The sequence below is a fragment of the Rhincodon typus genome, chromosome 3 (assembly GCF_021869965.1).
Source record: "Rhincodon typus isolate 14 chromosome 3, sRhiTyp1.1, whole genome shotgun sequence".
Classification (NCBI taxonomy): domain Eukaryota; kingdom Metazoa; phylum Chordata; class Chondrichthyes; order Orectolobiformes; family Rhincodontidae; genus Rhincodon; species Rhincodon typus.
In genome coordinates, this window is record NC_063334.1 from 114783136 (window position 1) to 114806490 (window position 23355).

The 23355-nt window shown below is 42.1% G+C and overlaps 1 protein-coding gene across 1 annotated transcript in view; it reads left to right on the forward strand.

Moving 5' to 3' along the window:
- The window catches only part of LOC109928023 (15-hydroxyprostaglandin dehydrogenase [NAD(+)]-like), a 67259-nt gene that overhangs the window by 1045 nt on the left and 42859 nt on the right, over positions 1-23355 (forward strand). Inside the window, exons 2-4 of the mRNA XM_048595087.1 lie at positions 288-411; positions 4269-4375; positions 6803-6899. Coding sequence (XP_048451044.1) covers positions 288-411; positions 4269-4375; positions 6803-6899 — 328 coding nt within the window. The remainder of the gene's footprint in view (positions 1-287; positions 412-4268; positions 4376-6802; positions 6900-23355) is intronic.

Below are 23355 nucleotides of genomic sequence, written 5' to 3' on the forward strand. Positions count from 1 at the left end.
TCCCCCAACTTCTCTCTCTCTCTGCACTTCTCTCTCTGTCCCCCCTTTTCCCTACTCCCCCCCTTTTCTCCCCCCCCCCGCCCCCCCCTCCCTCCCCTCGCCCCCCACCCCCCGCTCTTTCCCCTTCTCTCTCTCTCTTCCCGTCTCTTTCTCGCTCTTCCCCTGTCTCTCTCTCTGTTCCCCTGTCTGTCTCTCTCTCTTTCTGTCTGTTCCCCTGTGTGTCTCTGTCTCTTCCCCCTCCCCACTTTTCACCCGCCCGCCCCTCTCCTACTCCTCTTCATGACTAGGTGGCTCTGCTGGATTTGAACCTGAGCGCTGGTGAAGCCTGCAAGAAGGCATTGGATGGGGAATTTGATGCTGCTCGCAGTTTATTCATCGCATGCAACGTGGGAGCAGAGGAAGAATTAAAATGTAGGTGGCTCAGCACTAGGGCTTGTCCTACTTCACAGTTGTGCTAATTGTATTCGGAGCTGAAACAGTTTATTTTTGTTTCTGATTGTAAATGGGTAAGTGTTTGAGCAAGGCACGCTGTTTAACATCATCTTCCATAAATGTCAACTTCACACCTCAGGCTTATATAGTTGTATTTATACCGACCAGAAGTAATCTCGATGTGTGACGTCTTCACGTTTAATGATTCCCTCTGACGTTATTAACACAATGTTAGATTAGGAATAAGCCAGTTTGTGTTCGCTGAGGTACAGCTGGACTGTGCTTGCTTTGGAATACTCTTTGGGTCTTGCAACACAGATTGAGGTTCACACTGCAGTACAGGAGTGAGGAGTGACACATTAAACTGAACCCCCATCGGCCCTTTCAGATGGAAGCTGCGGATTCCTTTTCCCATTTATTGGAGAAGTGATCCTGATGACTATTTATCTGTCAGTTAACGTCACAAAAACGGATTAGTTCATCATTATCAAATAGCTGTTTGTGGGAGCTTGCTGTGTACAAATTGTTTGCCGCAACAATTAGAACAGCAATGACGCTTGGAAAATACTTCTGAGAGTTTGCAAAGCGCTTTGAAATAACAGGTCATGAAAAGTGCTATATAAATTCAAGTGCCTTTTTGAATACTCATGTTTTAAACTGTAATGATAATTACAGCTGTTTCACAAGTGTACATTATTTCAAAAAGTCTGAAAGTTTTTTTTTTAATGCCTTTCTATTAAAAGAAGGTGCCATATTTCTGTTTAAATGATGTGTATCTGGTCTGTAGGATAAAGATTACATAAAATGAGGGACTCTCTAAAGCCAGGTTAATGACGGCATTCTCGGTCCAATGCAATGGAAATTCAAAATATCAAAGATGCAGATGGATTCATAGATTCTTGCAGCGCAGAAAAGGCCCTTAGGCCCATCGAGTCTGCAATGACATATATACCACGAAAAATGCACTAGTCCCAATTTCCTGTACTCGTTCAATATCCTTGAATGTTATGATATTTGAAGTGCTCATCCGAATATTTTTTAAAGGATGTAGGGTTTCCAGCCGCCACTACCTTCCCAGGCAGTGCATTCCAGATTCCCACCACCCCCTGAATGATTTTTTTCCCCCAAATCCCCTCTGAATCTCCTGCCCCTTACCTTGAAACAGTGCCATCTTGTGATTGATCCCTCAACCAAGAGGAACAGTTGCTCTCTATTCACCCTGCCCATGCCCTTCATAATGTTTTACATCTCAATCATGTCTCCCCTCAGTATTCTCTGTTCTAAAGAAAACAATCCCAAGCCTATCTAGTCTCTCCTTATAACTCAATTTCTCCATCCCAGGCAACATCCTGGTGAACCCCGTCTGTATCCCCTCCAGTGCTATCACATTCTTCCTGTAATGAGGTGACCAGAACGGCACTCAGTACTCCAACTGTGACTTGACCAATGCTCTGTACAACTCAAACATTACCTCCTTGCTCTAATACTCTAGCCACGACTGATATAAGCAAGTGTTCCATGTGCCTTCTTAACCATCCTATTCACATGTTCTGCTGACTTAAGGGATCTATGAATAATTACCCCAAGACCCCTCTGTTCCTCTAGGCTATCGAGTGTCCTTCCGTTCATTAAATACACCCTTATCTCATATGTCAAATTATGCAAGTTCCTCACAGTCCCTTTTCCTGAATTCCGTACCTATGTTCTCTTTTTCCAGAGTAAAGAAGACCAAAAAGAGGTATTTATTCAGCACCGTTCCAATCTTCTGTGGCATCATACATAGGTTGCCCTCTTGGTCCCTAATGAGCCCTACTCTTTCCCTGGTTAACCTTTTCTCTTTAGGAGAGATATATATACGGGATTAAAATGGGGTGATCTTACAGGTGTATAAAATCATGAGGGGTGGAGATAAGCTGAAGAGCAAGGGACTTTTCCCTAGGGTAGGGGAGTTCAAGACCAGGGGGCATATTTTTAAGGTGAGAGGAGAAAGATTTAAAAAGGACATGAGGGGCACCTTTTTTACACAGAGTGGCTCGTGTGTAAAATGATCTGCCAGAGGAAGTGGTGGAAACGGGCACAGTTACAATGTTTAAAAGACATTTGGATATGTTCATGAATAGGAAAGGTTCTGAAGGATGTGGGCAAATGCAGGCAAGTGGGACTAGTTTTGTGTTGGAACATGGTTGATGTGGACTAGTTGGACTGAAGGATCTGCTTCCATGTGGTATGAGTCAATGACTCTATCATACTGTTTATGTAGTAAAGCTACATTGCAAACCAAGTTCATGAGAGAATTCATCCATTCTCTCTGATATTTTTTGATTTATATTGAGCAGTGACATTTACACTTCACAAGAACAATTGAACACTGCCAAAAATATGAAAAAAGACTGTTTTCCAGCAAAGGTCTTTGAGAGAAGGGTGAAAGGAAGTTTGTGGGAGTGTTTAAAAGCATGACTGGTTTAGATAGTGAATAATAAGATACTGTTTCCATTGGCAGAAGGTTCCATAATGAGAGGGCACAGACTGAAAGTGATTGGGATTAAGACTATAAGATGTAGAAGTATGAGTGGACCATTCGGCCCATTATTGCTCTGCCACTCAGCAAGATTAGGGCCGACCCGATCATCCTCAAATGCACTTTATTGCCATTTTTCTGTAACCTTTGAATAATGAAAAGTCTGTTTACCTCAGCCTTAAATATACCATAGGTTCCACAACCCTCTGCAATAAAGAATTCCACAGATTCACAACTCTCTGAGAAAAGAAATTCCTCCTCTTCTCTGTCTTAAATGTGCGACCCCATATCTCCCACAAGGGGTAACAACCTGTCTGCACCTATTCTGTCAAGTAACCAACGAACCTAAGAGTCATATATGTTTCACTAAAGCATCATTTTATTCTTCTGGCACAATAGACAGAATGGAATGCTTTCTTCCATGGCAGATTTGGTGCTGCTGGAGTGTTTTAGTCAGGCAACAGAATGAGTAGCGTTACCTTCTTCCCTAAGCAGATCTGGAGTAGGAAAGCCCCTGCATGGCCTTCATACCCTACTGCTGATTGAGTCCCTAGAGGAGGCAAGTAATGAGCACTCAAAGGTGTCTTCCCACTGCCGCTTGTATTGACCCAGCAAAGGCTTATTCATTTGAGGAAATACATTAAGGGAGGGAATTCCTTTGTTGTCAGTCTCTTAGTGCTTGATCGGGTACCCCCATCCCTTTTGCTGAGAGCCAACCCCTGCCTTTGCTGCCAATTCCCATCCCTATCACCTTTCCTCCCACCATCACTCAGCTGTGACTGGGTCCCACTTCAAATCAGCAGCATTGAGTGGGTGTATTACCAGCAGCAGCCACAGCCTCCCCAGTGGCACTGTTGAGCTTGGCACAGGGGCCTCAACCCAGCAAGGTCCTTGATCCTGGAATTTTCTGCAGTGTTCAGTTAGTTGGCCTTTAATGGAACAGAACTTTCTGGAAAGAGGAAAAGTGGACACACTCTGGCTTTGCAGCTTGCAGACAAGACCCTAAAAGAACCAAAGAATACCATTCAATATAAGGAAAATCTCTTCCACTCTGCAGTAGCTATACATTTTACCTATGTCCTTATGTTTACTCAAAGCATTGTTAAGTTTTGGAACATACTGCTCAAAAGTGTAGTTGAAATCAATTAAACAGTGGAGTTCAATAGCAAATGTTATAAATACTTGGAAAAAAATTCAGGGGTATGCGTAATAGGCAAGAAAATGGGACTAACTGGTTTGGTGTTTGGTAGAGCTAGCTCAGACCAGATGACAAAGACGGCCTCCTGTGTACTATTCTCTGATTCTATCTTGCTTATAGGTGCGTTTAAGAAGACGATAGATCTCTTTGGAAGTTTGGATATAGTGTGTAACAATGCCGGAGTAAACAACGAGAACAACTGGGAGCAGACAATTAATATTAATTTGGTAAGAAATTAAAGATCTTGACCACACAGTTATAACCTTTTACTTACAGAGTTACACCACTTCAAATTTAAATTGTTTAGTAATTGCACAGAATTATATTTTCAATCCGTTGTTCTGTTGTTTTGGAGGTGTCGTGTGGACCAATTTAAATTGATGCATTTCTTATTGTTAATAATCTGGATAAAATTTCAGTCCTGGTACCAGATAATTCAAGATGGAGTCAAAGTTCAAACAGATTTTTTTTCTTGCAGCAAGTTCACAAAATTACTATTGGCCACACTCCACACTGTATGATCTATAATTCAGTGCATTAACATGTTTACCTATGAGTAAAATTTGGAATTGGGCACTTAATTCTCAGTTGAAAATTAGTACCTTATTGATTTAATTTTCTGTGCCACCACATTTCATTTGAAGTAAAATATTCTAGGCTGTGGCTGCATTCAATCAGATGTCCATGTACAGAGTTACTTCTGTCAGGATGTTTTTTTAACTCGTTCACTGGATATGGGCATTGCAGCTGAGTCGTAATGTATTGCTTGTCCTTAATTGTGCAGAGGACAGTTATTAGTCAATCACAATGCTGCAGGATTAGTACATTCAGGCCAGACCAGGTAAGGATGGTGGATTTCCTTCCCTAAAGGACATTAGAGAGTCTGGTGAAATTGTATGACAATCAACATCACCTAGTGATGAATCACTGATCTCTCACTGCACAGGAAACTTTTGATCCATATTGCGTATAATTTTTCAAAACTTAAAAAAAAATTCTGCTTTAAGATATGATCAGCTCGTCTTGTGTGTGCTGACTGTTTGGAGCACTATCCCAGTGATCCCACAACCCTGCTCTTTCTCCATCGCCCTGCAAATTTCTCTTTTTCAAATATATCTAACTCCACCATAAAAGTCCTTATCGCATTCTCTGCCATCAAACTTTCAGTGATATCATAACTACCTGAGTATGGAAAAAGAAACTCTGACTAGTTTGTTTTGTGAATTATCTACAACACATGCCCTCTGATAAAAGACTGAGCTGCTGATGGAAACTTTCCTTTTTTATTTGTACATTCATTCATTCGTTTAAGGGGCATGGACGTTGCTTTTCAGGCCAGCAATTTTTTTTTGCAGATCCCTCTTTACTCAGAGGACAGCTTAGGGTCAACCATGTTGCTACTTAGGCAATACCAGGCAAGAATAGTAGATTTCCTAGCCTAAAAGACATCACTTCTTTTCATCACATCATTTCTTCTTAATAACAAAAATTCTTATAATTTTAAAAACTGATTAACCTTAACCTTCTCTACTCTAAGACCTTCAACTGTCATAATCATATTGATTGTCTTATGAGTAAAGGCTAAACAGATTCTGTCTCAACTCACTGAAGTTTCAAAGAATGAGAAGGGATCTCATTGGTTCAGGGAATTCTTAAGAGGCTTGACAGGGTACATGCTGAGAGGATGTTTCTTCTCATGGGAGAGTCTAGGAATGGAGGGCATAGTCTCAGAATAAAGGGGTGCCAATTTAAAACTGCGATGAGGAGGTTTCTCTTCTTTCGAAGAGTTGTGATTCATTGGAACTCCTTGCCACAAAGAGTTCTGGGGGCAGATCTAAGATTGAGATAGATAAATGCTTGATCGGGAGGGCAATCAAGAGTTATCGGAAAATGCAAGAAAATGGACGTGAGGAATGTCGGATCAACCATGATTCTACTGAATGGTGGAGCAGGCTTGAGAGGCAAATCAGCCTACTCCTTATGGTCACCTGGCAGATAAGGCTTGAAATGCTGAATGGCCTACTTCTGCTCCTATAGTCTATGTTTCTATGTAGTAGTCTTTCTGTATTACTGATATACTCATCCCTGCTCTGGAAATATTGTGCATAGCATGTGACAAGTTTCCTAACTATAGAAATGTGTGTTCGTTGCCAGGAAACAAATATATTTACATGGTTAATGTGGGAATCATAGAAACCCTATAGAATGGCAGCAGGACATTCGACCCATTGAGTCCACGCCAACACTCTGGAGAGCATCCCACCCAGACCTATTCCCTTACCCTATCCTTGTAACCCTGCATTTCTCATGGCTAACCCACCTACCCTACAAATCCCTGGACACTTAAGGGCAATTTAACATGGCCAATCCACCTAATCTGCACATCTTTGGACTATGGAAGGAAAGCAGAGCACCCGAGGGAAAATACGCAGTCACGGGGAGAATGTGCAAACTCTACACAGACAGTCGCCCGAGGGTGGGATCAACTAGGTCCCTGGTGCTGTGAGGTAGCAGTGCTAACCACTGAGGCACCATGCTGCTGATGTACATAGAATAAATCCTGTCACTCAACACCTAACCCATATTTACACCTTATCAGTAGGTAGCTGAGATCTTAATTGATTTTAAATCAAATTGTATTTTTTAAATGCCAGACCTCCGTGATAAGAGGGACGTACATAGCTCTGGAATACATGAGCAAGAAGAATGGGGGTAAAGGAGGAGTTATTGTGAACATGGCATCTTTAGCAGGTAAGAACGTATCTCTAATTGTTTACTTAAAATAGATAGACACTGGACCAAGTCGGCAGGGGGGAAAATGTTTGCAGTAATGCAAGGACCAAGAACAAGAACAGCTTGGAGGCTAAATTTGATACATTGTGGCATTGGGAAGTCCAAGTAAAACTGGAGTCAATGAGACTCTGGGATCTGTCTCTGCTGGCTGGAGTCTGTGCCTGGCAAAACTAAAGACAGAAAATGTTGCTAGACGTCTTCTCCAGGACATCTCTGCAGCAGTTTCTGAGGGCAATATCCTAATGACCATCTTTTTAGTTCATTCATCAATGACCTTCCCTCCATCAAAGGTCCGAAGAGGGGGTGTCCACTAACAACAATGCAATGTTCAGCACCATTCATGACCCTTCAGATACTGAGGCAATTTACGTCTAACTGCAGCAAAACCATCTAAGCTTGGGCTGACAAGTGATAAGTTGTATTTGTAGGAATCAGGTGCTAGGAATAACCATCACCGAAAAGAGAGAATCTAACCATCATACCTTGACATTCAATGGGATACCATCTCAGAATTCCCCACTGCTAACATCCTGGGGGTTACCATTGATCAGAAACTGAACTGGCCTAGTGATAGAAATACAGTGGGTACAAGAGCAGATCAGAGGCTAGGAATCCTTCAGTGAGTGACTCATCTCCTGATGTGCCAAAGCCTGTCCACCGTCTATAAGGCACAAGAGCATGATGGACTACTCTCCACTTGCCTGGTTAGATACAGTTCCGACAACACTCAAGAAGTTTGACACCATCAAGTCAAAGCAGCCTACTTGGTTAACACTACGTCCAGAATCATTCACTCTCTCCACCACTAATGCAGAATAATTTGATTTGATTTGATTTATTGTAGTCACATATACCTGAGTACAGTGGAAAGTTTTGTTTTGCGAGCAGTACAAACAGATCATAGCAAACAAGGACATACAGATCATAGGGTACGTAGATGGAGCGAGATACACAAGGTTACGGCTGCACAGGAGGTGCACAAAGCAAGATCAACATTATTCGAAGTTAGAGAGTGCATTCAGCAGTCTAATAACAGCAGAAAAGAAACTATTCTTGAACCGGTTGGTGCACATGTTCAAGTATCTTCTGCCTGATGGAAGACGTTGTAGGAGAGCATAACCGGTGTAGGAGGGATATTTGATGATGTTGGCAGCCTTTCTGCACCAACGAGAAGTCTAAGTAGAGTCCATGGATGGGAGTTTGGTTTCTGTGACGGTCTGGGCTGGGCACACAACTTTCTGTAGCTCCTTACTGCCCTGGGCAGAGCAGTTGCCATACCAGGCCGTTATGCACCCAGACAGAATGCTTTCTATGGTGCATCTGTAAAAGTTGGCGAGGGTCCTCATGGACATGTTGAATTTCCTAAGCTGCCTGAGGAAGAAGAGGCATTGTTGAGCCTTCTTGACTTTTGCATCTATGTCTGAAGTCTGGGGCAGATGTTTGGTTATTGTCATTCCTAGGAACTTGACACTCTCGCCCCTCTCCACCTCAGCTCCATTGATGTAGATAGAGGCGCATCCTCCTCCTTTCTCCCTGAAGCCGATGATTAGTTCTTTTGTTTTTCTGACATTGCAAGAGAGATTTTTAGCATTACACCACCTCACCAAGCCTTCAATCTCCTTTCTGTATTCTGACTCATTATTGTTTAATATGCATCCTCCCGCGGTGGTGTCATGAGCAAACTTGTCAATGCTGTTCATGTGAAATTTGGCTACACAATCATGGGTGTACAGGGAGTACATTGAGTGGGCTGAGAACACATCCTTGTGGGAAGCCAGTATTGAGGATTATCGTCAAGGAGATACTGTAGTCGATCTTCACTGATTGTGGTCTTTGGCTCAGGAAGCTGAGGATCCAGTTGCAGAGGACGGAGCTGAGACGTAAGTCTCAGAGCTTTGAGATTAGTCAGGAGGGGATAATGGTGTTGAAGGTGGAGCTGTAGTTAATGAGTAGGAACCTGATATAGGTATACAGATGTTTCAGGGATGAGTGCAGGGCTTGGGAAATGGTGTCCGCTGTGGACCTGGTACATTGGTAGGCAAATTGCAGGGGATTGAGGCAGGCTGGGAGGTTAGAGTTGATGTGGGCTATGACCAGCCTCTCAAAGCACTTCATAATTTTGGAGGTCAGAGCCACTGGGCGGTACTTGTTGAGGAACATTGCTTGTGCTTTCTTTGGTACTGGGATGATGGTGGTCTACTTGAAGCAGGTGGGGACTTTGGCTTGTAAGAGGGAGAGCTTAAAGATGTCAGTGAATGTGTCCGCCAGCTGGACCACACAGGATCTGAGTGCTTGGCCGGGGACTCTGCCTGGACCAGATGCTTTCCTTGGGTTGACACTCAAGAAGGTCAATCTGACGTCTGCAGCGGTGACAGAGAGAACAGGTGTGTCCTGGGCTGTTGGGGCAGGTGACACTGCTCCGCTGGCATTCTGCTTAAACTGTGTGTAGAAAGCATTGAGTGCATAAGGGAGGGAGTGTACCATCAACAAGATGCAATGCGGAAGTTCGACAAAGTTCCTTCACCAGCACCTTCCAAACCCACAACCACTACCAAGAGGACAAGGACAGCAGGTACATGGAAGGACTGTGTAAGTTCCCTTTCAATCCATTCACCATCTGGTTCTAGAAACGTATCCCCATGTGACTGGGTCAAAATTCTGGAGAATGCTCGCTTACAGTAGGGTGGGTCTACCTACACCGAACGAATTGTAGCAGTTCAAGAACATAGCTCACCACAATCTTCTCAAAGACACCTAGGGATATGCAATAAATGCTGGCCCAGCCAACAACACCCAGATTCTGAGTATGAATTAAAAACAAAAGGCCAAACCAGGTAAGGATGGCAGATTTCCTTTTGTTAGTCCCAGAGCATTTCTTGGGTTAACTTTAGTTAATAAAAAAAACAAATTGCTGGAAAAACTTAGCAGGTCTGGTAGCATCTGTGGAGAAGAGTCAGAGTTAATGTTTCGGGTCCAGTGACCCTCCTGCAGGACAGAGATGAACAGAATTACATACCAGTCAGCATTTCAGCCTTCTTCAGGCTTGTTGCATTGCTACTTGGCATCCAGAGTAATTGGGTGAAGCTTCAAAGCTTGTCAATCTGTTTATACAAAAATAATATCCTCTTTGATCTTCCATGCAGTTAGGATTCTCTGATATTTGAATTGTACATGAGCATCTCTTGTGCTCTCCCTTCTTTGGATCTCTCCAAAGTGAAAGAAATGGAGGCTAGAGAATTCAGGGAAACAAATATTGTTGTTTCGGAATCATTTCATGTTACAGAAGAGGAAGTGCTAGAGGCCTCAGAAAACATGAAGTTGAATAAATCTCCAGTACCTGATCAAACATATACCAGGACTTTGTGGGATGTTAGGGAGGAAATTGAGGGGCCCCTAGCAGAAATATTTATATCCTCTATAACCATGGGTGAGGTGCAGGAGGACCAGAAGGTGGCTAATGTTGTGCCTTCATTTGACAAAGGCTGTAAGGAGAAGCCTGGGAACATCAGACCTGTGAGTCTGACATCGGTGGTGGGGAAGTTGTTGAAGGTTATTCCGAAAGATAGGAGTGACATGCATTTGGAGAGGCAAAGACTGATTAGTGATAGTCAGCATTGCTTTGTGGGAGGGAAATCACAACATAAGAACATAAGAACTAGGAGCAGGAGTAGGCTATCCAGCCCCTTGAGCCTGCCCCGCCATTTAATTAGATCATGGCTGATCTCTTTGAAACTCAGCTCCACTTAGCCGTCCACTCACCATAACCCTTAATTCCTTTACTGTTCAAAAATTTATCTAGCCTTGCCTTAAACACATTCAGCGAGGTAGCTTCAACCACTTCACTGGGCAGGGAGTTCCACAGATTCACAACCCTTTGGGTGAAGAAGTTCCTCCTGACCTCAGTCCTACATCTGCTTCCCTTTATTTTGAGGCTATGCCCCCTAGTCCTAGTTTCACCTGCTAGTGGAAACAACCTCCCTGCCTCCACCTTATCTAAGACCTTCATTATCTTGTATGTTTCTATAAGATCTCCCCTCATTCTTCTGAATTCCAATGAGTATAATCCCAGCCTACTAAGTCTCTCCTCATAATCCAATCCTCTCAACTCAGGAATCAACCGAGTGAATCTCCTCTGCACCCCCTCCAGTGCTAGTATATCTCTTCTCAAGTAAGGAGACCAAAACTACACACAGTACTCCAGGTGTGGCCTCACCAGGACCCTATACAGCTGCAGCATAGCCTCCCTGTTTTTAAACTCCATCCCTCGAGCAATGGCAGACAAAATTCCATTTGCCTTTTTAATTACCTGCTGCACCTGCAATCCTACTTTTAGCGATTCATGCACAAGGACACCCAAGTCCCTCTGCACAGCAGCGTGCTGCAATTTTTTACCACTTAAAACATAGTCCATTTTGTTGTTATTCCTACCAAAATGGATGACCTCATACTTATCAACATTGCACTCCATCTGCCAGACCTTTGCCCATTCACTTAGACTATCTATATCCCTCTGCAGACTTTCAGTGTCTTCTGCACACTTTGCTCTACCACTCACCTTAATGTCATCTGCAAATTTTGACACACCACACTTAGTCCCCAACTCCAAATCATCTATGTAAATTATAAACAATTGCGGTCCCAGCACTGATCCCTGAGGCACACCACTAGCCACTGACCACCAACCAGAAAAACACCCATTTACCCCTACTCTTTGCTTTCTACTGGTCAACCTTTTTTTTTTGTTGAAATCCTGTCTCACAAACTTGATTGAGGTTTTTAAAGAAGTAACCAAAAAGATTTGTCAGGGCAGAGTGGTAGACGTTGTTTACTTAGACTTCAGTAAAGCCTTTGATAAAGTTCTGCATGGGAGACTAATTAGGAAAATTGGATCACATGGGATTCAGGGTGAGCTTGCTAATTGGATACAAAATTGGCTTTACAGGAGACAGAGGGTGGTGGCAGAGGGTTGGTTTTCGAACTGGAGGCCTGTGACGAGCAGTATTCCACAGGGATCGATAGTGGGTCCACTTTTGTTTGTCATTTATGTAAATGATTTGGATGAGAATATAAGAGGCATGGTTAGTAAGTTTGCAGGTGACACCAAAATTGGTGGTACAATAGACAGTGAAGAAGGTTATCAAAGATTATAAAGAGAGCTTGTTCAATTGGGTCAATGGGCTGAGGAGTGGCAGATGGAGGTTAATTTGGATAAATGTGAGGTATTGCATTTGGTAACACAATAAGGGGCAGGACATACACAATTAATGGTAAGACTCTGGGTAATGTTGTAGAACAGATAGACCTAGGGGTTCAGGTACATAATTCTTTGAAAATTATGTAACAAGTAGACAGGGCGGTTAAGAACGCATTTGACACACTTGCCTTCATTGCTCAAACCTTTTGAGTATAGGAGTTAAAACATCATGTTGAGGTTGTACAAGATGTTGGTCTTCTAGAGTATCGTGCCAAGTTCTGGTCACCCTGTTCCAGGAAGAATATTATGAAACTGGACAGGATTCAGATAAGATTTACCAGGATGTTGCTGAGAATTGAGTTAGAAAAATAGACTAGATTCAGGAGCCTTATTGCAGACTCAGCTACTTCACTCTCCATCTTAATGAAGAATGCTATCATATTATGGTCACTCTTTCCCAAGGGACTGTACAGAACAAGACTTATTAATTAATCTGTTCTTATTGTACATGTGCCTTCTCTAGAATAGTCTTTTTTTTGTTTGGTACTGCAATGCTTTGGTCTAAAAATCCATCATGTACACATTCCAGGACATCCTCCTCCGCAATATTGCTAGTTTCATTTTTCCTATCTGTCGGTTAATTAGTGAACCATGATTAGAGTTGTACCCTTTATTTCATCCATCTCTGATTGCTTGTTCAATGCCTTCCCTTGCATCTCCACCATTGTTTGAGGGCCTATGGATGACCCCAACAATATTTTCTGCCCTTTGAAATTTCTTATCTCCACCTATACAGTTTCCTCATTATTATCATCTAAGCTAATAACATTCCTCATTATAGCATTAAGTCCTTTACTAAAAATGTTACCCCATCACCTTTTTGTTTTTGTCTGTCCTTCCTAAATATTGAATACCCCTGGGATATTCACTCCCTATCTTTCTTCATCATGCAGCCTTGTCTCTGTACTTGCAACTATATCGTATCTATTTGCGCTTATTGCGAATTCTCCATACATTAAGGTACAAAGCCTTTAGACGTGTCTTTTTAATCTTATTAGTCATCCTAACTTTATTTTGCAATCTGAGCCTGTTTGCTTTTTTTCTCCCATGTTTTTCTGCCTTCTACTTTTGTTTCTTGCCTTTCAGTCTTGATTGTTTCTGTCCTTGTTTCTCACCCCTCCACCACCCTGTTCAGGTTCCCATACCCCTGCCATTCTGGACTAAAGCCATCCCAACAGCATCCGCCTCCCCAACACACTGTGCAACCCAAGGACATTGGGCCTGGCCCTGGGCCTGGGCCTGGGCCTATGCCTGGCCAAATGCTACCCGCTTGTACCAGTTCCAGCTTCCTCAGAACCAGTACCGGAGCTAGTCCAACCAAAATCCAAGGGATACATTGTAACATGACAGTTGTAAATCCAGTCAGGTGATCTCCCGTAAACAAGAATTTGTCACGAGACATTCGACTACCAATCAAGCCTTGTTCTTCAAAAATGTCCTTTCATTGGTATCTTTCATAAAAAAGAAGGATATTCTGAATTCTTGAAATTCAAGACTACAAAAATTATTTCATTTCACAATAGGGCAAAGGTGGAAACTCTTGAGTTGGAAATATATATAGGAAGGGCTTTGTGCTCTATTGCAGAAAACCAATGGCAAAGAGTGATGATTAAGTTAATATGTATTTGGTCTTGGAGTTAAACATTATGAGCATGCAATTCCAAACTTGATCACATCTCAGTTTCACTAGGTATCTCATTATACATGATCAAGTGAATCCCCAGTTAATGCCCACCACCGTCATATAACTAAACACAATTAACCCACTACCTGAAACATTGACTGCTCTGTTCTGTACGCAAACGATGACTGATGTGCTGTGCGTCAACAACATTTTTCTGATTTTGCAACCAACGGGAGGAGCAATGGACACCAGTAAACTCTGAGCAACAACTTGCAATTTGTAAGAAGTGATTCTAGACTATGATACAAGGAGCAGGAATACAAGACAGCTAAACTGTTCCTTAGAAGAACCTGATCTGCATGTCAGGTAGCTCTGCAGGCTATGTGGGAACATACTGTCTCCTAGCCTTTTTAACTGCTATCTTTGATTTGCTGTCCCTCAACAAATAATTTTCCTCAAGGCAAAATGCACAATTTTTAAAAATTGCAACATAACAGGATGTTGATGCAGCTGCTGGACACCTTGTTATTCGACCTTATGAAATGTTGATATTAAGGAAGATTTCCTTGTTTACAACCTCATTGGCGGCTATGCCACCAGGAATGTATCCAGAACTGCAGGTTAGGAAAGTTTAATAGAAGCCAACATCATGTAGAGAAATTGGTGCAAGATGTGAGTTAATCAGAATGGCCCAGAGTGGAAGTGTCAACTGCCAGGAGTGGGGAGATAAAGGAGTCACTGAGTCTGGAGGATTTGTTAAATTAATTGAGTAGTATTTAAATATAAAATGTGTAGAAATCATTTCAGTGAAATAAGAAAGATGTATAAAGTGACATTTTTTCCTGTTGCCTGAGAATATTGATAGCTAGTCGTTGCAGTGGATTTGTTTCTGCATGGTGCAGATGGTCAGTTTTGATCTCTTTTTCAGGAAGGTTGTGCTTTCTTATACTTCACCGGTATAGCGTGCTAGAAATCAAGCCCCACTAATAGTTTTAGAAGTATGCAAAGTTTCCCAAATTCACTATATTTTACACCCAGGTTGACAGCAAGTATGAGTAAAATTTCTAAACTTAACAAGAATACAGGAACAGAATAGGCTATTCAGCCCCCTGAGCCTCTTTATTACAAGACTATAACTATAGGTAAAGAACTACGAACTGTCATCATATACCTCTGCTAGTTAAAACTTTAATCCTCTTGTAAACTCCCCTTTACGTACACATGAACAGGCACAGATAGGGAACGGGTGTGACAGGTGGTGGATATGTTGTTAAGTAGTTCCTGTTTGCTGTTGATGATATGAATGTTAATGATATCAGCAATCACTCACTAATGAGTGTCATTGCCAATCCAGGAAATTCCATGTCACAGCTCATCAGTTCTGTGAGTCCTTATGTGGCTGATGAGCTCAATCCTGCAGCCCCAGCTCTGAACACTTGGGGAGGGGATGGCCTAGTGGTATTGTCACTTGACTATAAATCCAGAGACCTAGATAGCATTCTGGGGACCCAGGTTTGAATCCTGCCATGGCAGATGGTGGAATTTGAATTCAATAAAAATATCTGGAATTAAAAATCTAATGGTAACCACTGTCAGGGAAAATCCCCTCTGGATCAATAATGTCCTTTAGGGAGGGAATACTGTCATCCCTACCTGGTCTGGCCTACATGTGACTCCAGACCCACAACAATGTGGTTGACTCTGAACTGCCCTCTGCACAATTAGGGATGGGCAATAACTGCTGCTGAGCCAGCAACACCCTCATCCTGTTAATGAATAAAGAATGTAGCAGGTGTCCCCAGGAGGGGGAATTGGTCCTTGCTCTCATCACTGGCATTCCCTTCCCCAGTTTTTCGTCATAATTCTTCTTGCTGATGGTGGTCTCAAAGAATTGTGTCCCTTCATACAGGAGCTTCCTCCAAATCAGTTTCTTCTGAACATCTATGACACCTATGTTGCATTTCTTGAGGGAAGAGTCTCGAAATGCTTCCTTTGTCCTCCTGCCATTCAAATGCCTTCCTTGAACCTGGTGAAGAAGATTTGCTTTGGCAGTCAGAGCTCAGGCAACCTAAGCATGTGGCTAGTCCAGCAGGGTTGGTTTGGGACGATCATCGCCTCGATGCCAGTGCTGTTAGCTGTTTCAAAGATGCTGATGTTAATATGCCTGTTCCCTCAACAGATGCATAGAATCCATCTCGAATAGTGCTAATAGTACAACCAACACTGACATTAATGATTCTTATACTAGTCAGATGCAACTCTTCAGTCTTCCTTCTCTGGAGGCTTTCACCGGTTTGCAGGAGGCACAATATAAACAATCTCTGATTTATTCACTAAAAGTCACTGCTTACAACAACTGGTGGAGGAACAATAAATTTTCGAGGGGAAGCAATCCCTCCATTGTATTATCACTGGACTGTTAATCCAGGTACCCAGGTGATGTTCTGGGGACCCAGGTTCGAATCCCACCATGGTAGATGGTGGAATTTGAATTCAATAAATCTATCTGGAATTAAGAGACAAATGAGGACAATGAATCCATTGCCAATTGTTGGGAAAACCTGTCCAGTTGACGAATGTCTTTTCAGGAAGGAAATATGCTGCCCTTACCTGGTCTGGTCTACATGTAAATCCAGACCCATAACAAAGAGCTTGACTCTTAACTGCCTGCTAGATGGGCAGTAAATGGGCAGCAATGCCCTCATCCCGTGAAATAAAAAAAAATTAATTTTCTTAAGGCTTCAAGTGGCTTTAACTGCAGAAAACAATAAGTGAGTGCTCCTGAGCTGCTGGAGGTTTGAGTGTCATTTTCATATTCATGGCCAAGCTGTTCTTCTACCGGAGAGCCATCACAGATTCAAAGGCAGGCAGAAGCCTTTGTCATTGATAACTGGTCACTAGTCTACAGACTAATCAGCTGCCTGTTGCCAACTGCATCTCCATGTGTATACACATCCCTTGATTCCAGTTTGTCTGCGACCACACTTCAAGCAGTGCTTGAATAAGCAACTATGTAATTGATGCTTGCATGAGTGTCCAATTACTTACTTTCAAATCATGCAGCAGTCCCTGGTTTTTGAAGTAGTTCTTTTCTCATTTCAGTCTGCAATTAAAAATACAGAAAAAAAGAATCAGTCTTTACAACTTGCTTTAGAAGCAGTATAGCCAATATTCACTCAGCTGATTCTGGTTGAGCAGGTTCAGCCTACACTACACTCATAGACGTTCAGAAGGATGAGATGTCATTTTATTTATTGACTCTCTTTTTTTCCAATTAGCTGGCAGTGGAGACTTTTTGTCAACCATTATCTGCAATGTTCAAAATCCAGTGTGCATACATGTGTATGCCACATTATGAGGTTTGGGATTCAGTTGCTCCAGATGCTGTCTCTAGCTTCATGTTTGTTGATATTATTGAGGCGGTTTTTTGGTATATGCTAACAAGTATAAACTGCTGGCAATGCCTTGTCTATTTGTTGCAATTACGTGCCTGGAATTGTCAACTTCATACCTGAGCAATTGTTGGTTTCATCTCAAAAGTTAGGTTTGTTTTCTGTTTCATATTGTAACTAGTCAAGCTCCCTTGGTATCACAAACACAATGAATGAAGAACAATTGTCTTTGGTTGAAAGAGGGCTAGAGTGTATGATATAAGTATCCCAACACATGGAGATGTCATTCAATACCAATTTTATTATACATATAGTTTATAGTTCTCTCAATTTATAGCACTTGCATATTGCAAAAATTGCAGCAAATTAGAAAGAAGGTAGAGCTATTTGAAGGACAGGACTTTCTTTGAAGTATAGATGGAGGAGCAGAGATTCAACATTGAAGTGTTACAGCACCACAAATGGCAGGAGTGTGATATTATAATGTGATTTTACATAGGCAACTTCCATTATAAATGTGAAAATCAGGATTTATCGTGGAAACAGTCAGTACGGAAAGTGTCTGTCTTGGTTCAAACACGACACTTGTGCGTATAAGTCAGAACTTCATGGCTGTAAGGTGCATCCTAGAGACTGAGTGTATAACCCAGGCTGGTAATGCTGGGCAATTGTGCTTTTTTGATTTGTTCATTGAATATGTGTGTCACCAGTGTTTTTGTTGCCCGTTTCAAAAGCTAGTTCAGGGTTGCTCTTTGTAAGTGCAGTTTACACAGTTGCTGGTTCAAGCACTAGTGGCAGAAGGCACAGATGAGCAGGAGCCAAGTGTGTATGCAACTGGAGAATCAGCCAGCAGCAAGTAACTGTTTGATATATGGACTAGTGACCAATTATTGATGATAAAAGCCTTTGCCTATTAACAACTCCGTGACTGGATCTTAGGTAACTAAACAGCTCCAGGCTGCAGTTAGATGGGGAGAAGCCCCCAGATCTTCACTAGCTCAGGACCTCTCTGTGTACCGTGGAAGTCACATTAGGCCTACAAAAAATGTTTATTTTCCTTCAGCTGTTGCTGTCAGCCTTTCAATAAATAGTTTGATTTTCAACAACTACTGGAGGAAAAATGAATGTGTACACAATAGTAGCTCTCAGGATGTTTGTAGTAGGGGACAATATTGTTAGCGAAAGTCAATTAAGAATGGTTTGATTTTCTCTTGTTGGAGATGATCAGTACCTAGCACATAGTTGTAATTGGCCACTTACCAGCCAAGCCTCAATGTTCTTCAGGCTTGCTGCATATGGATACATGTATCAGACGAGTTAGAAATGATGCTGACTATTGTGTAATCATCAGCTAACATGATCTCAGAGAGAAAAGTCCATTAGGAAACATCTACCATAAAATGGTGGAATCTAACATTCAATTTGAGAAGAAGAAACTTTGTTCAGAAATAGCCGTGCTGAACATAAAAAGGGTAATTACAAAGGAATGAGGGCAGAAATGCCTGCAGTGGACTGGAATGGAATTTAGCAGCAAAGTCAGTTGTGGAGCAATGGAAGACATTTAAGAGAATAGTTCATGACTCCCAGCAAAGTGATATCCCAATGTGGAAGAAGGATTTTAGGAAAGGGATAAATCAGTTATGGTTGACCAGGGAAGTTAAGGATAGCATACACTTAAAAGAAAAAAATGTATGATGCGGCAAAGATTAGATGTAAGCTGGAAAGTTTCAGGAAAGTTTTAAAAACCAACAAAATATAACCAAAAAATAATAAAGCGGGAGAAAATAGACTTTGAGAGTAAACCTATAAAGTAATAACAAGATAGAAAGCAGGAGCTTCTTTCAATGTATTAAAAGGAAAAGAGAGGCCAAATTTAACATTGGCCTTTTAGAGAAGGGGCCATAGGCTAGAGAAGTAACAATGGGAAACCAGGGAATAGCAGGAAAGTTGAATAAATATTTTGCATCAGTTTTCATGGTAAAAGACACTAAAAAACACTAGTAATTTTCAAAAGTACTGAAAAATCAAGTGGCAAAAGGAAGAGAAGAACAACAACTATCACTAGAGGAAAAGGTGCTAGGGAAACTAATGATTGTAAAGACCGATAAGTCCTCTGCACCCGATGGGATGCATCCAAGGATTTAAAAGTTGCTGAGGAGATAGTTGATGCACTTGTAGTAATCTTCCAAGAATCCTTAGATTCTGTACAAGTTCCAGAGGGGTGCCAATGTAACATCTGTATTTTGAAAAGGGAGGGAGACCAAAAAAACACAAACAACTCTAGGCCAATTAGCATAGCATCTGCTGTAAGGAAAATGTGAGAGTCTATTACAAAGGATGTAATAATTGAGCAAACAGAAATACAAAAATGATCAAGCAGTGTCAGCATGGATTCATTAGTAGAAATTGTGCTTGTCAAATTTATTACAATCCTACAAGGCAATAACAACCAGATGGATAGAGGGAAAGCAATGGATGAAATATATTTAGATTTTCAGAACCTTTTGATAGCGTACTATTTGTTAATAATATTGTGTTGGAGGTAGTGTGATAACATGGATAGAGGATTGGCTAACTAATAGAAGACAGTTGGGATAAGAAGGGCATTTTTATAATGGCAGCCAGTAAATAGTGGAATGGCACAGGGATCAGTGCTTCAATCACAGTTATTTACATTGTATATGAATGACTTGGATGAGGAAAGTGAATGTGCTATAGTCAAGTTTGCAGATGGTACAAAAATAGGTGAAATGGCAAGTGATGAGGATGACGCAAAGAGTCTGCAGAGGGATATAGCCAGGTTACGTGAGAGGACACAAACTGGATGGATAGATTATAATGGGGACAAAATGAGGTTGTGCACTTTGGCAGGAAAATTAGACAAGTTGAATATTATTTAAATAGAAAAAGATTGCACAAAGTTACAGCACAGAAGGATCTGGGGGTCCCATAAATCAGAAAAACTAGGGGTAGTTAGGAGTGGCACGGTGGCTCAATGAGTAACAATGGGTTTGATTCCACCCTCAGACGACTGTCTGTGTAGAGTTTGCATGTGCTTCCCATGTCTGTGCAGGCTCTGGTTTCCTCCCACAGTCCAAAGACATGCAGGTTAGGTGGTGCCCATAGTGTCCAGGGATGTATGGGAAATGCAGAGTTATAAAGTAAGGGGGTGGGATCTGGGTTAGCTGCTCTTTGGAGGGCTGGTGTGGACTCGATAAGCCGAATAGCTTGCTTCCACACTGTAGGGATTCTATGATCTAGTGTATTAAAGTCAGTGAGTAAAGGGAAGTTAAATGGAATGCTAGCCTTTATTACAAAAGGAATTGAATTATAAAAGTAGGGAGGTCTTGTTAAAACTGTACGATACACTAGTTATCTGACAACAAGAATACTGTGAAATCATGTGGTCCCCTTATCTAAGAAAACATATTCTGGTATTGAAGGCAGTTGAGATAAGGTTCATTTGGTCTAAAGGGAATGATTTATTGAAAGAGGTTGGGCCTGTTGTGATTGGAGTTTAGAAGAATGAGAGGTCACCTCATTGAAACGTACAAGATTCTTAGGATTCTTGAAAGTTTGATGTGGGAAAGTCATTTCCCCATGTATGAGAGTAAAGGACATAATTTCGGAAAAAAAGAGTCGCACATTTCATGACAGAGATGAGGAAGAATTTCTTCTCTTCGAGGGGAGTGAAGCTGTGGAATTCTGGACACAGAGGACTGTCCAAGCTGGGTCATGAAGTAAATTCAAGGCTGAGATCGATAGATTTTTAATCAGTAAGGGAATCAAAGCATTACGGAGTAAAAGGAGAAAAGTGTAGTTGAATCTCATCAGATCAGCCAAGATCTTATTGAATGGTGATGCATACTCAGTGGGCTGAGTGACCTACTACTGCTTCCACATCTTATGGTCTCATTGACTAGAAGCCTAACTGGTCCAGCCACATAAATGCCCTGGTTACAAGAGCAACACAGAAATGAGTAACACATCCGTTGACTCCCCAGAACCTGCCCACCATCTGTAAGGCATAAGCCAATGCGATGGAGAGCTCTCCGCCTACCTGGATAGGAGCAACTATGACAATACCAAGCTTGACACCACCCAGGCCAAAACAGCCCACTTGATTGGGATCCCAGTTACCACCTTCAGCATTCACATCTTCCACCACTGGTGCGCTATTACAACACAGCCATAAACGTAGAGCCATTAAGTCATACAGCACAGAAACAAACACTTCGGTCCAACTAATCCATGCCAACCACATTCCCAAACTAATCCAGCCCCACTTGCCTGCATTTGCCCCTCCAAACCTTTCCTACTCCTGAACTGATCCAAATGTCTTTTAAATGTTGTAATTGTACCTGTATCCACCACTTCCTCTGGCAGTTCATTCCACGCACAAACTACTCTCTATGAAACAGTGTGATTGTCTTACAAGATTCAGCAGTTCACCACGCTCATTCGACTGCACCTTCCAATTGCACCATCTCTACCACCTAGTGCAGCAAATACATGGCTACACCAATACCTGTGAGAGCCCCCTTTCAAATTTCACACATCCTGACATGGAAATGTATTATCACACCTTTCCTGTTGTTGGGTCAAGACGTTGGAACTGCCTCTCTGGCAGCACTGTGGGTACACCGGCACCAGAGGGACAGCAGTGCTTCGAGGAGGCTGTTCCCTTCGACCTTAAGTTCAGATACGGGTTGATGCTGATTACTGGCCATGCCAGCTGTGCCCATATCCCACAAACAAATGATTAAAGAAAATGTTCTCCAGAAACGTGAGGGGAAAATGAAAAGAGGAAAGAAAATCTTGGGAACAGAAAAAAAAATGGGGAATGAGGATGGGTCATTCAGACCTCAAGCAGTCCCCCTATTCCATTAAATAAATGCATCTTGACTGGATGTTCGATTTTATTCCAAATCGTTTGTTACTTTTACCTAATAAACATTTGGATTGACCCAATAACCACACTGTTTGGAAGGGTAATTTTCAGTCTTTTAGTACTGTTAGGTAGAATTTAATGCACACCTAGGAGCAGGCTGTGAGGGAATGGGATTTAAAATCACCTGTAGTTCTTGCTATCTCTGTGAAATCAGATGGACTGGCAGAGGGCATAGTCAGCATCACTGGCATGCTGTTATTTGACTAGTTACAAGGATTTGATGAGGCCATCGATCAGCAGCCTCATTGTTTCGTCCTGTGTAAAGTCCTGCACCCAGGTCTCCAAACGCCCTCACCCAACCCCTACCCTAACCACCCATCAATGCGAGGACTTTACCCGTACCTGTATGTTCTTCCCCTTTCCCTACCACTCCCTCTGTCTCTTTCTTGATTGGGCTTGCCAGCCCAGTTTTCCCAGCAGGTCCCCACTCATCCTGTAATCTGACTTAGCAATGACTGTCACGGGAAAGGGTCTGGAGTCCACCAGTGGACACTGCTCTGGGAGACAGAACTGTCTCTCAAGTCGGGGTGGAAACCCTGCCCTGAGCTGGGCAACAGCTGTTTAATTAATTTCACTGATCAGGCAGAGGTGTCTCACTCCCAACTTTTGTGTTGGATTGAGGCCATTGCCTGCATCTGAAATTTCACCCTTTGTGATTGTACAGAGGGAAGGGGCTGGTGCTGAGAATGTGTTCCTTCCCAAAACCAAATGTAAAAGTTATGCCCTTCTTGTTTGGGATTCCTCCACCAGAGGAAGTAATTTCTTTGTATCTACCCAATTGCATTCCATTTTCTGATGAAGGGTCTAGCCTTTCTGCTTGGCCTGCTGAGTTCATCCAGCTCTGCACCTTGTTGTCTTGAATTCCATAAAACCTTTTTTGGAGCTTGATGCATTTACAGCATACTTAACCTGTTACGTGGGTGAATCTAGGTGGAACTGTTGTGCGGCTGTGTTCCTGATGGACTGTCTTGTGTTTTTGAGACTTTCTTGGTGATGTTGTCTGTGTAGAATTTATTAATTAGCTTTATTAAGGTCTGCTGAGATTTTCTTTTTTGCTTTGCATCGCTTACATTGTTTTGGGACCTGCCTCTTTTTGGGGGAGTATGTAATTAATTCAGTTAATCTGTTTTTTTTCCGCTTTGGAAATATTGTATTTGTCAAAACAACTTTTCTTCCAAGTCTCTTTGGCCTGC